General features: G+C 35.6%; 1 protein-coding gene across 1 annotated transcript in view; it reads left to right on the top strand.

Annotated features, from left to right (window-relative positions):
- SDHAF3 (succinate dehydrogenase complex assembly factor 3) overlaps positions 1 to 13,340 on the top strand; it is a 43,533-nt gene extending 30,193 nt beyond the window's left edge. The window contains exon 2 of the mRNA XM_068550030.1: positions 13,104 to 13,340. Coding sequence (XP_068406131.1) covers positions 13,104 to 13,307 — 204 coding nt within the window. The 3' untranslated portion in view covers positions 13,308 to 13,340. The remainder of the gene's footprint in view (positions 1 to 13,103) is intronic.
- Positions 13,341 to 13,665: the final 325 nt, after the last annotated feature.

The following is a 13,665-nucleotide window of genomic DNA, read 5'->3' as shown; positions in this document are numbered from 1 at the left end:
CCAGGATCTCCCAAGCCACAGGCTCTGCTGCTGGGGGGAGGGGAATGGGGAGGAGCTGGGGCAAGGTTGCCTCTGCTGTGTCTGGGGTTATCGTGTTTGCAGGCACCACTGCTCTGAGCAAGGGGTCAGAGTGGTGAGTGCCTCTGTGGCTGGAGGAATGTGGTCATAGGCCCCTCTGCTGCTGCTGCCCAATTACCATGGCCAGGAGTGCCAACGTGGCCAGGTGTCTGGAGTCATGTGTGCTACCTCCTCTGCTGTTACTGGGCTCCCTGGGGCTGTGGGCTCTGCTGCCACAACCAGGTAGCTGGGATTGCAGGCACTGCCTTTGCTCTTTTTCTGGTTCTGTCTTCTCTATGTGTTCCAGTCTACCCACCTTTAGATGTACAGATGTGTGGATCTCTGGCATCCTGATGTGTTGGGCAGAGGTACCTTTGTTGAGGGCAGATGTTTTAGTGGTTGCAGATTGAAGGGGAGAGACAAAGGGAGCATCTTAATCCACCATGATGTTTTCAGTATCACTTATTACTGGTAATGTTAATCTTGATCATTTGGTTAATGTGGTATCTTCTAGGTTTCTCCACTGTAAAGTTATTTTTTCTTTATTAGCTCTAAGACTGGGGTTGTTTGTTTTTGTAGCTTTTCAAAGTCTGGATTCTGCTGATTGAATTTCCATAGTGATATTTAACATATTCTGTAAATTGGGTTAAATGTAGAGGATAGTCAGTGCAGATAGATTTTCTGTGTTAAGTACTTCCATCAGGAGGCCCATAATATCTGGTTGTTTCTCTTGTTGAGTTATTCCTTTAGTTTTTTAAGTCCCAAAGCTGGTTTAAAAAAGATCTAATACAGTTCATTTTTATTCTTAAAAAAGTCTTTGCCTGCATTTTGCTAATACTTTGCTTTAGAGGTAATTTTATTAGATGGACAGTTTATTTTTATCTTTTAAGTTAAAGTCATGTTATAAAAGATTCTATTTACTTTGTTACCAGTAATTTAATGGTAATCAATTGGATTCAGACTATAGACAAGTTTAATACATAAAGAATAAGAAAGTACAGTGAAGGCATAACTAGTCTCTTAAAATATTTCTAATTATTGTCACAGATAAGACTAGGTACTCTGGTACTCTAGGTTCTCTGCCTTCTTAAAAACTCTAGTGAGAAAGAGAATTAGCAAGCCACACTTCAATTTGTTACCATAGCATGAAGGGTAGTTTTTCCTGTTACAAGCCTTTCCTAACATCATATTTCTGTAGTTTACTGCTGTATTCATTTCCTGGAGCTGCTGTAACAAATTAGCACAACTTGGTGACTTAAAACAACAGAATTTTATTCTCATACTGTTCTGGAGGCTCTATGTCCTAATCAAGATGTTGGAGGTTCTCAGGGAGAAACCATGCTTTGCTTCTCCTAGCTTCTGGTGGGCGAAGGCATTCCTTGACGTGTTGCCATGTTATTCCAAACTGTCTCCATCTTCACAATACCTTCTCCTCTGGTGTGTCTAATTTCTCTCAGTCTCTCTCCTTTATGAACATTTGTGATGGTATGTAGAGCCCACCAGGATAATCTCCTCAGCTCAAAGATTCGTAATTTAAGTACATCTGCAAACCCTTTACCATATAAGGTAACACAGGTTTCAGGAATCAGGACTTGTTATCTTTGGAGGACACCATTCAACCCACTACATCTTCTCTCACCATACTCAAAGAGTCTTCCTTTGATGGCTTTCTGCTACCTGAGGAAGCACTGTGCATTCTTTTTGGTTCAAGAGATCAAATCATAGGAGTCTTCTAACTTTAGGAAAATTCTGGGATAGCTTTATTCTTAGAGGCTAGCATGACAAGCTTGAAACCAAAGGGTGCTGTAGCTCATATGAGATGTTTTTCTATTCTGTCTTTCTCCCTCTAGGTAGGTTTTCTTGGCAGGGGATCTAGTCAGAAAATTAATATTTTATTGCTGCTTCTCCCTGTATCTGGACACATACAAATTGTCTTAAAGTTGTTGGGGTTTTTGTTTGTTTGTTTTACATTTTTCTTGTATCCTGTCAATAGAGGAATGTTGAAAGTGCATGGGGCAGACTGGTAGGCAATAGAGGGTGACAGCAGGGGGGAAGGGTATTCTTTTTCCCTGCTGTGACAATCTTTACACTCAAAGTGTTCACTGATCATTCCTCTTAGATCTTTTTTTTTTTTTTTTTTGGCATTTTATCAAACCAATATGGGCTTGAATTATCAGATTTTTAAAAATCGAGATATAATTGACATGTAGTTGGCCCTCTGTATCTGTGAGTTCTGCAATTACTAATACAGAGGGCCGACTGTACTACACCATTTTATATAAGGGACTTGAGCATCCTTGGATTTTGGTATCCACAGCGGGTCCTGCAACCAATACCCTGTGGATACCAAGGGATGATTGTATAACATTGTATTAGTTTTAGGTCTACAACATAATGATTTAATGTATGTATATATTGTGAAATGACTACCAGAATAAGTTGGTTAACATCCATCACCACACATTTACGTTTTTTCTAGTGACGAAAATTTTTATGATTTACTCTTTTAACAACTTTCAAATATACAATATAGTATTGTTAACTATGGTTACCATGTATACATTACATGTCAAGGACTTATTTATCTTATAACTGGAAGTCTGTACCTTTTGACTACCGTCACCCATTTCCTCCTTTCTCTGCCCAGCTCCCTCCCTCTAGTAACTACCAATTTGTTCTCTGAATCTGTGAGGTTTTTTTTTTAAGATTCCTCATATAAGTGAGATTATACTATATTTGTGTTTTTCTATCTGACTTATTTCACTTAGCACAATGCCCCCATGTTGTTGCAAATAGCTTAATGATATTCCTTTGTGTGTGTGCGTGTATATATATCGTATTATATATGGTATTATATATATAAAATCACATATACCACATTTTCTTTATCCAGGAAGAGACTGTCCTTTCTCCATTGTATAGTTGTGGCTCTTTTGTCATAAATTAGTTGACCACATATGCACGGATTTACTCCTGGGCTATTTCTGTTCCATTGATCTGTTTCTGTTTTTTTATTGCAATACCATACTGTTTTGATTACTAAAGCTATGTAATATAGTTTGAAAGCAGGAAGTGTAATGCCTCTTGCTTTGTTCTTCTTTCTCAAGATTGCTTTGGCTATTTGGGGTATTTTGTGGTTCCATACAAATATTAGTATTGTTTACTGTATTTCTGTGAAAAAAAATGCCATTGGAATCTTGATAGGGGTTGCATTGGATACATAGATTGCTCTGGGTAGTATGGATTTTAACAATATTCTAGTCCGTGAGCATGGAGTATCTCTTCATTTGTGCCTTCTTCCATTTCTTTCATCCATGTCTTACAGTTTTCAGTATACCGGTCTTTCAGCTCCTTGGTTAAATTTATTCCTAAGTATTTTATTCTTTTTGATCCAGTTGTAAATGGGATTGTCTTAATTTTTCTAATAGTTTGTTACTAGTGTATAAAAATACAGCTAATTTTTGTATATGGATTTTGTATCCTGCAACTTTACCAAATTCATGTATAAGGTTTTTTCTTGGAGTCTTTAAGGTTTTCTATGTATGTCATTTGCAAATAATGACAGCTTTACTACTGTTTTTTATTTGGATGCCTTTTCTTTTTTTTTTCTTTTTGTTCTGATTGCTCTGGCTCGGACTTCTAGTAGTATGTTGAATAAAAGTGGCAAGAGTGGACATCCTTCTATTACTGCTGATCTTAGAGGACAAGCTTTCAGTTTTTCATCACTGAGTATGATATTAACTGTGGGCTTGTCATATATGGCCTTTATTATGTTGAGGCATGTTCCCTCTGTACCCAGTTGTTGAGAGTTTTCGTCATAATTGAATTTGAATTTTGTCAAATGCTTTTTCGGCATCTACTCAGATGATCATATGATTTTTATCCTTAGTTTTGTTAATGTGGTGTATCACATTGATTGTTTTGCTAATGTTGAACCATCTCATCCCAGGGATAAATCACATTTGATCATGGTGTATGATCCTTTTAGTGTATTGTTATATTGGGCTTGCTAATATTTTGTTGAGAATTTTTGCATTTATGTTTATGAGGAATATTGGCCTGTAATTTTCTTTTCTTGTTTGTTTTGTCTAGTTTCAGTATCAGAGTAATAGTGCTGGTCTCGTAAAATGAGTTTGGAAGTGTTCTCTTCTGTCTTTTGGAAGGGTTTGAAAAGGATTGGTATTAATTCTTTAAATGTTTGGTTGAATTTACCAGTAAATCCATTTGGACTTACGTTTTTTGGGAGGTTTGTGATTACTGATTCAATCACCTTATTTCTAATTGGTCTGTTCAGATTTTCTATTTGTTCATGATTCAGTCTTATTTAGTAGGTTTTATGTTTCTAGGAATTTATCCATTCCTTGTAGGTTGTCTAAATTGTTAATGGATAATTGTACATTGTAGTCTCTGATGATCCTTTGCATTTCTATGGGAACAGTTGTATTGTCTCCTCTTTCATGTCTAATATCATTTGAGTCTTCTTCTTTCCTTAGTGAATCTAGCTAAAGGTATGTGTACTTGGTTTATCTTTTCAAAAAATCAGCTTAGTTTCATTGAACTTTTGTCCTTTCTTATCTTTATTTTATTTATTTCTGCTCTGATCTTTGTTATTTTCTTCCTTCTACTAACTTTAGGCTTAGGTTTTTCTTTTTCTCGTTTCTTCAGGTATATAGTTAGGTTTTTTATTGAGGTGTTTCTTTTTTCTTAATGTAGTCATTTATCACTATGAACTTCCCTCTTAGAACTGCTTTTGCTGCATCCTATACATTTGCTGCATCCTATACATTTTGGTGTGTTGTATTTCCATTTTTGTTTGTCTCAAGATATTTTCTGATTTCTTCTTTGACCCATTGGTTGTTCAATTTCATGGTATTTAATCACCACATATTTATGAATTTTCCAGTTTTCTTTCTGGAATTGATTTCTAGCGTAATAATACCATTGTGGTTGGAAGAGATGCTTGATATGATTACAGTCTTCTTAATCTGTGTCCTAACATAAGATCTATCCTGCAAAATGTGTCATGTGTGCTTAAGAAGAATGTGTACTATGCTGCTTTTGAATGAAATGTTCTGTAAGTGTTTGTTAAAGTGCTTGTTACACCAGATGGACTTGAATGTTTTCTTACTGATTTTCTGTCTGGATTATTTGTACATTGATGAAAGTATTGTACTAAAGCCCCCTACTATTATTGTATTTCCTGTCTCTCTCGTTAGATCTGTTAATATTTGCTGCATACATATTAAAAATGTCATTCTTTTTTGGATGGACCCCCTTTTCATTTTACAGTGACCTTCCTTGTCTCTCTTTTAGTCTTTGTCTTAGTCTGTTTTATCCTTAGTCTGTTTTATCTGATGTTAAGTATAGCTACCCCAGCTTTCCTTTGGTTTCCACTTGCATGGAATATCTTTTTCCATGTGTCTGTTTGTGTCCTTAAAGCTGAATTGAGTCTCCTATAGGCAGCATATAGTTATGTCTGTTTTTTTAATCCATTCAGCTACTCTGTGTTTTTTGATTGAATAATTTAGTTCATGACATTTAAAATAATTATTGATAGATATGGACTTACTATTGACAGAGAAGCAAAAGCTGAAAGAGTTCATCACTATTAGACCAGCCTTACAAGCTTCTTTCATAGAGATACTGACAACCTGTGGCAGGGCAATGGGAGCATGCCAGGATGGTGCCCACCTATTTGCAGATCCTCAGTGCTGGGTTGGGGTTTATAGGGAGATTGTGTCTCAGCCTCTGTTACCTTTTTCAGTGTGGATTTTTTCTTATTTACCCAATATGTAAGAGTCGTGCAGCTAGTTTCTGGATTTTTTTCAGAGGAAATTGTTCTATGTATAGCTGTAGATTTGGTGTTTGTGGGAAGAGAAGAGTTCAGGAGCCTTCTTTGTTGTCATCTTGAATTGGGACCTCCTCCTCACACTTCTGTGTGAAATGCATTTCTAGTTTTCTCAAGAAACATAAGAATTTAAGATAAGCATTAGATTGTTACCTTAATTATTATAAATTATACCCCAGTGAAATGTTCTAGAATTTTGTATACTTAAATTTATAAGTGTAAAATTATGAAAATTTCCAAAATATAGGAAGAAGAAAATTGTATAAAATACATTCATGTGTCCACCACCCAGATTTAACAAATACTGACATTTTACAGTATTTGCTTAAGTCAGTCTTTTAAAAAGCAAATAGAATACTAAAAGTACAGCTAAAACTTTACCCCAGTCTTTGCCTCAAAAAACAAGGAAGGGGGATATCAGTATCCTGACATTGGTGTCTGTTGTTTCCATGCTTGTTTTCATTCAGTTTGGACATATGTATATAACTCTAAAGAATATATATTTTCTATACGTATGGTCATACTATATAAGTTTCTTTTAAGATTTTTACCTTATGGGTCCTTTTCAACAATCTGACTACTGTATGCCCAGGTGTGGCTTCATTATGTTTTTATCTTGCTTGGGGCTCGCTAAGCTTTTTGAACCTGTACATTTATTTTTCAAAAACAATTTTTGCCTCATTTTATTCTGGGATTCCATTTAAACACAGTTTTGACATTGTCCCACAGATAATTGATCTTAAGTTCATTTTTTTTTAAACATCTTTATTGGAGTATAATTGCTTTACAATGGTGTGTTAGTTTCTGCTTTATAAAAAAGTGAATCAGTTATACATCTACATATGTCCACATATCTCTTCCCTCTTGCATCTGCCTCCCTCCCACCCTCCCTGTCCCACCCCTCTCGGTGGTCAGAAAGCACCGAGCTGATCTCCCTGTGCTATGCGGCTGCTTTCCACTAGCTATCTATTTTACATTTGGTAGTGTATATATGTCCATGCCACTCTCTCACTTTCTCCCAGCTTACCCTTCCCCCTCCCCCTCCCCATATCCTCAAGTCCATTCTCTAGTAGGTCTGCATCTTTATTCCTGTCTTGCCCCTAGGTTCTTCTGACCAATTTTTTTTTCTTTTTTTAGATTCCATATATATGTGTTAGCATATGTTATTTCTTTTTCTCTTTCTGACTTACTTCACTCTGTATGACAGACTCTAGGTCCATCCACCTCACTACAAATGACTCAGTTTCGTTTCTTTTTATGGCTGAGTAATATTCCATCGTATATATGTGCCACATCTTCTTTATCCATTCATCTGTTGATGGACACTTAGGTTGCTTCCATGTCCTGGCTATTGTAAATAGAGCTGCAGTGAACATTTTGGTACATGACTCTTTTTGAATTATGGTTTTCTCAGGGTATATGCCCAGGAGTGGGATTGCTGGGTCGTATGGTAGTTCTATTTGTAGTTTTTTAAGGAACCTCCATACTGTTCTCCATAGTGGCTGTATCAATTTACATTCCCACCAACAGTGCAAGAGGGTTCCCTTTTCTCCACACCCTCTCCAGCATTTATTGTTTGTAGATTTTTTGATGATGGCCATTCTGACCGGTGTGAGATGATATCTCATTGTAGTTTTGATTTGCATTTCTCTAATGATTAATGATGTTGAGCATTCTTTCATGTGTTTGTTGACAATCTGTATATCTTCTTTGGAGAAATGTCTATTTAGGTCTTCTGCCCATTTTTCGATTGAGTTGTTTGTTTTTTTGATATTGAGCTGCATGAGTTGCTTGTATGTTTTGGAGATTAATCCTTTGTCAGTTGCTTCATTTGCAAATATTTTCTCCCATTCTGAGGGTTGTCTTTTCAACTTGTTTATGGTTTCCTTTGCTGTGCAGAAGCTTTTAAGTTTCATTAGGTCCCATTTGTTTATTTTTGTTTTTATTTCCATTGCTCTAGGAGATGGGTGAAAAAGGATCTTGTTGTGATTTATGTCATAGGGTGTTCTGCCTATGTTTTCCTCTAAGAGTTTTATGGTGTCTGGCCTTAAATTTTGGTCTTTAATTCATTTTGAGTTTATTTTTGTGTATGGTTTCAGGGAGTGTTCTAATTTCCTTCTTTTACATGTAGCTGTCCAGTTTTCCCAGCACCACTTATTGAAGAGGCTGTCTTTTCTCCACTGTATATGCTTGCCTCCTGTATCAAAGATAAGGTGACGATATGTGTGTGGGTTTATCTCTGGGCTTTCTATCCTGTTCCTTTGATCAATATTTCTGTTTTTGTGCCAGTACAATACTGTCTTGATTACTATATCACTGATGAACATAGATGCAAAAATCCTCAACAAAATACTAGCAAACAGAATCCAACAACACATTAAAAGGATCATACACCGTGATCAAGTGGGGTTTATCCCAGGAATGCAAAGATTCTTCCATATATGCAAATCAATCAACGTGATACACCATTTTAACAAATTGAAGGAGAAAAACCATATGATCATCTCAATAGATGCAAAGCTTTCGACAAAATTCAACACCCATTTATGATAAAAACCCTCCAGAAAGTAGGCATAGAGGGAACTTTCCTCAACATAATAAAGGCCATATATGACAAACCCACAGCCAACATCGTCCTCAATGGTGAAAAACTGAAACCATTTCCACTAAGATCAAGAACAAGACAAGGTTGCCCACTCTCACCACTATTATTCAACATAGTTTTGGAAGTTTTAGCCACAGCAATCAGAGAAGAAAAAGAAATAAAAGGAATCCAAATCAGGAAAGAAGAAGTAAAACTGTCACTGTTTGCAGATGACATGATACTCTACATAGAGAATCCTAAAGATGCTACCAGAAAACTACTAGAGCTAATCAATGAATTTGGTAAAGTAGCAGGATACAAAATTAATGCACAGAAATCTCTTGCATTCCTATACACTAATGATGAAAAATCTGAAAGTGAAATTAAGAAAACACTCCCGTTTACCACTGCAACAAAAAGAATAAAATATCTAGGAATAAACCTACCTAAGGAGACAAAAGACCTGTATGCAGAAAATTATAAGACACTGATGAAAGAAATTAAAGATGATACAAATAGATGGAGAGATATACCGTGTTCCTGGATTGGAAGAATCAACATTGTGAAAATGACTCTACTACCCAAAGCAATCTACAGATTCAATGCAATCCCTATCAAACTACCACTGGCATTTTTCACAGAACTAGAACAAAAAAATCACACAATTTGTATGTAAACACAAAAGACCCTGAATAGCCAAAGCAATCTTGAGAAAGAAAAACGGAGCTGGAGGAATCAGGCTCCCTGACTTCAGACTATACTACAAAGCAAGACAGTATGGTACTGGCACAAAAACAGAAATATAGATTAAGTTCATTTTTTTAATAGTTTTTCACTTTCAGGTTGGATAATTTCTGCTGACATACGTTCAAGTTCATTGAATCTTTCTTTTCTCATCTCTAGTATGCTGTTAAGCCCATTCAGTGAGGATTTTTAAATTTCAGATAACTGCATTTTACAGTTCTAGAGTTTTCATTTGGTTCTTACAGTTTCTCATTTTCTGCTGAGATTTCTCATCTATGAATTTATTATGACATTTTCTTTTATGTATTTGAACATAAATAATAGCTGCTTCAAAATCTTTTGCTGCAGGCAATGTCTGAACCATTTCAGGCATTGCCTTTTCTCTTGATTATGGGTCACATTTTCTGTTTCTTCATGTTTCCTGTAATTTTGGATTTTTTTCTGGACACTGTGAATGATAGATACATCGTAGAGACATTATTCCACTATGTTCTTCCAAAGTGTATTGATTTTTGTTTTATCAAGCAGTTAACTTGGCAGAACTCAGATTCCAAACTCTGTGTCCCCCTTGACAAGAAGTGTCTATTTAGTTCTTTTTGCCTTAGCTGGGCTTGTAGTCTGTCGTGAGCATGCTTAGTTAAGGGGTTAGCCAGAGATTTTGGCAGAACTTATTTGCAGAATTTGGGGTTCCCCTTTTGTAGTTCTTTTTCTGAGATTTCCCTTTCTTACTTTCCAACTGCTGCTGTTCTCCCGCACTGTGCTCTGAGTCCTCAGTAACCTTGCAGCACCAACTGGCATCTTCCTTCAGGAAAAATGCCATAAAAGTGGCAATCTAACCCTGTGTTCCCTGCCATTCTCCATTCTGTCATCTCCTTTCTACTTTCTGATTTGGTTGCTCTCCAGTGTCTTGGGATTGTTGTTTGATTATATTTTGTGTAGACTTTATGTTATCTGCAGGAGGGTTGGTCTGATAGAAGGCACTCCACTATTAAGGGGAGTAGAACTCCTTGCATAGCTTTTTCTTAATGTGGTAAAAATACATATAACATAAAATTTACCACTTTAGCCATTTTTAAGTGTACTACTCAGAGGCATTAATTGCATGTACAGTCTTGTTCATCGGTTACCACTGTCTATACCCAAAACTTTTTCTTACCCAAACAAACTCTGTGCCCCAAAAGCAGTACATCCCCACTCCCTCTCCCCCAGCCCCTGGTGTCCTCTATTACACTTTTGTCTCTATAAATGTGCCTATTCTACATATTTCACGTGAGTGGAATCCTGCAATATTTGTTTTTTTTGTGTCTGGCTTATTTCAGTTTTAGCATAATGTTTTCAAGTTTCATCTGTGCTGTAGAATGTATCAGAATTCTTTTTAAGTGTGAATAATATTCCATTATATGTCCATACCACATTTTATTTATCCATCTGTTGATGGCTATGTTTCCACATATTTGCTGTTGTGAATAATGAATGCTGTTATGAACACGGATGTAGAAGTGTCTGAGTTCCTGCTTTCATTTATTTGGGGTATATACCTGTAAGTGGAATTGCTGGATCATATGGTAATTCTTTAACATCTTGAGGAACTGCCAAACTGTTTTCCACAGTGGCTATACCATTTTATATTCCCACTAGCAATGTACAAGTTTCCAGTTTCTTCAAATTCTTGCCCATATGCGTTATTTTCCTTTTATTTATTATCTATTATTATAGTCATCCTAGTGGGTATTAAGTGGTATCTCATTGTGATTTGGAGTTTCATTTCTCTAATGACTAATTATGTTGAGTATCTTTTCATGTCCTTGTTGATGGTTTATATATCTTTGGAGAAATGTCTACTCAAGTCTTTTGCCCATTTTTTGAGTTGTCTTTTTATTGTTGAGTTGTAGGAATTCTTGATATATTCTGGTTATTAAATGCTTATCAGACATATAGTTTGCAAATATTTTTTCCCATTCTGCAGTTCCGTTTCACTCTGAGTGTCTTCTGATGCACGGAAGTTTTTAATTTTGATGAAATCCAATTTATCTAGTTTTTCTTTTGTTGCTTATGCTTTTGGTGTCATATCTTAGACTCGTTGCCAAATCCAAGGTCATGAAAATTTACCCCTGTTTTCTTCCAGGAGTTTTATGGTTTTAGCTCTTGTGTTTGTTTTTCATCCATTTTGTGTTAACTTCTGTATATGGTGGGAGGTAGGGATGCAGCTTTACTCTTTTGCATGTGGAAATCCAATTTTCCCAGCAGTACCCGTTGAAGAGATATTCTTTCCCCCATTGATGGACTTGACGCCATTGTCAAAAGTCAGTTGGCCATATATGTAAGGGTTTATTTCTGGATGCTCAGGTCTATTCCATTGGTCTATATATATCTACCCTAAAGCCAGTAAGTTTTGAAATTGGGAACTGTGTATGCTCCAACTTTGTTTCTTTTTCAAGATTGTTTTGGCTCTTCAAGGCCTCTCACATTTTCATACGAATTTGAGTATTGGTTTTTCTATTTCTACAAATGAATAAATTTTTTTAACTTGCTTTTTGGATTCTGATTATTTTAGAGATTTATTCATGTTAATACAGACATTTAATTCACTTAATGGATTATAAAGAAGTGTCTAAATAAACACTTTGTTTATTAATAAACAATGTTTTGCTTTTAAAAGGAATGCCACAATGAACATTCTTTGAATGCCTCTTGTCCACATGCTGGAAAGTGTCTTTAGGACAGTAGTTCTCAACCTGGGCAGTTTTGCTTGCAAGGAAACATTTGGCAGTCTTTGGAGACATTTTTGATTATCAAGACTAAGAGGAGGGGTGCTGCAGGCATCTAGTGGGTAGAGACCAGGGACACTATTAAACATCCTACAATGCAGAAACAGATTTCCCACCCACCCTATTACAAAGTATTATCCAAATTTTACAATTACTTAGAAGTGGAATTTATAAAGCCCTAGGGTGTGTGCAATTTTTTGGTATTATATGAAATGGGTTTCTGTAAAATGTGACAAAGATATTATTTCCAATTCAAATAAAGGTTTGGAATATCTGAAATTAAAGTTTCTTTGGTGATGCTGGTATCTAACAGTTAGTTATAAGCAATTTAATTATCTTAAACCAGATAGAATAGCAGCATTATCCAGAGTTAACTAATTTGTTTACTTACCCAGAGGGTGCACATAATTTAACTTCATGAACTGAAATACAGTGGTACTTCCTGCCTGATTAAAATATTGATTTTAGAGTGAGAATCTGCTTTTAATTAATCTGTGCTAGATAATGGTAGTTGGAATATTAAGTTGAAAGTGAAGACCGAATGAGAGAAAAATTACAGTGTGAAAAATGTAGAATTTTTTTCTGGCAAAGATGGTTGTTAAATATTGAAAGCTTAAAGGTTTGAAAATTTTTTCTAAGTGTGATTTAAATTCGTTTTTAAATTGAAGACAGGGGAATGAACCTAAAGAATTTTGAGACCCACTTTTAAGCCTATAAGACCCATGGCTCCCCCTTTGAAAATCTGATGAAAGTTATGGCCCCAGAACTCTGTGCATGTTTGTGTACATACAATTTTGTGTATGATTTTTGGGTGGTTCATGCATGCTCTCAAAGCCATTCATGGACCACTCCTACCTGCCTTGAACCTTCTAGATTTCCAGATTCAGGACTTTGGTAATAAAACTCTTAAAATGCTAAAAATAAGATATATGTATTTGAAATTATCACTGAATAGTAAAGACACAGCTCTATATTGTTCGTGTCTTATTTGCCAAATGCACAGGACTCAGTGATAGAATTCTTTAAGTAAGTTCTTCAACATTAAATGAATACAGATCTCATTTTAATATCTATAACCTTCAATTTTTTTTCTTTTTACTAGGCATATGCAGCAGTGCTACGGCAACAAGCTAATGAAAACAGACACAATTCAACTGAAAAAGCATGTTTTGGAATCTTCCTACCAGAAGAAAGACTTAATGACTTTCGTGATGAACAAATTGGACAGTTGCAGGAGCTGATGCAAGAAGCTACTAAACCCAATAGGCAGTTTAGTATTACTGAGTCCAGGAAACCAAAATTTTAGTCTATACAATAAAGTTTAACAAAGCATTTCAAATTCAGAGCCCCTTATTTTAACTATCATTGGTTTTTAAAATTTATTTTGTAAGCTTTTAGGCTTTGAGAATGCCTGGTGTTAATGAAATATTCTTTTATCTGGGGATGAATGCTCTCTGTAATATACAGATCAGGATCATAAGTGGATGAAACTTTACATTATTGAAGTAACAGCATTTGCTGGATAGATTTGTTTTTTGGATTGAACAAGAAAGAATGGCTCTAAAATGGACAAGCTTGATGAAATTTTGCCCAAAATTTTTTTATGTATAAACTCGTTTTAATGCTATTCTTGTTCAAGCATTAGCTTCATGGCTTTAGCTTTA

The sequence above is a fragment of the Eschrichtius robustus genome, chromosome 8, assembly GCF_028021215.1.
Source record: "Eschrichtius robustus isolate mEscRob2 chromosome 8, mEscRob2.pri, whole genome shotgun sequence".
Classification (NCBI taxonomy): domain Eukaryota; kingdom Metazoa; phylum Chordata; class Mammalia; order Artiodactyla; family Eschrichtiidae; genus Eschrichtius; species Eschrichtius robustus.
This window is presented reverse-complemented; position numbering and strand designations above follow the sequence as displayed.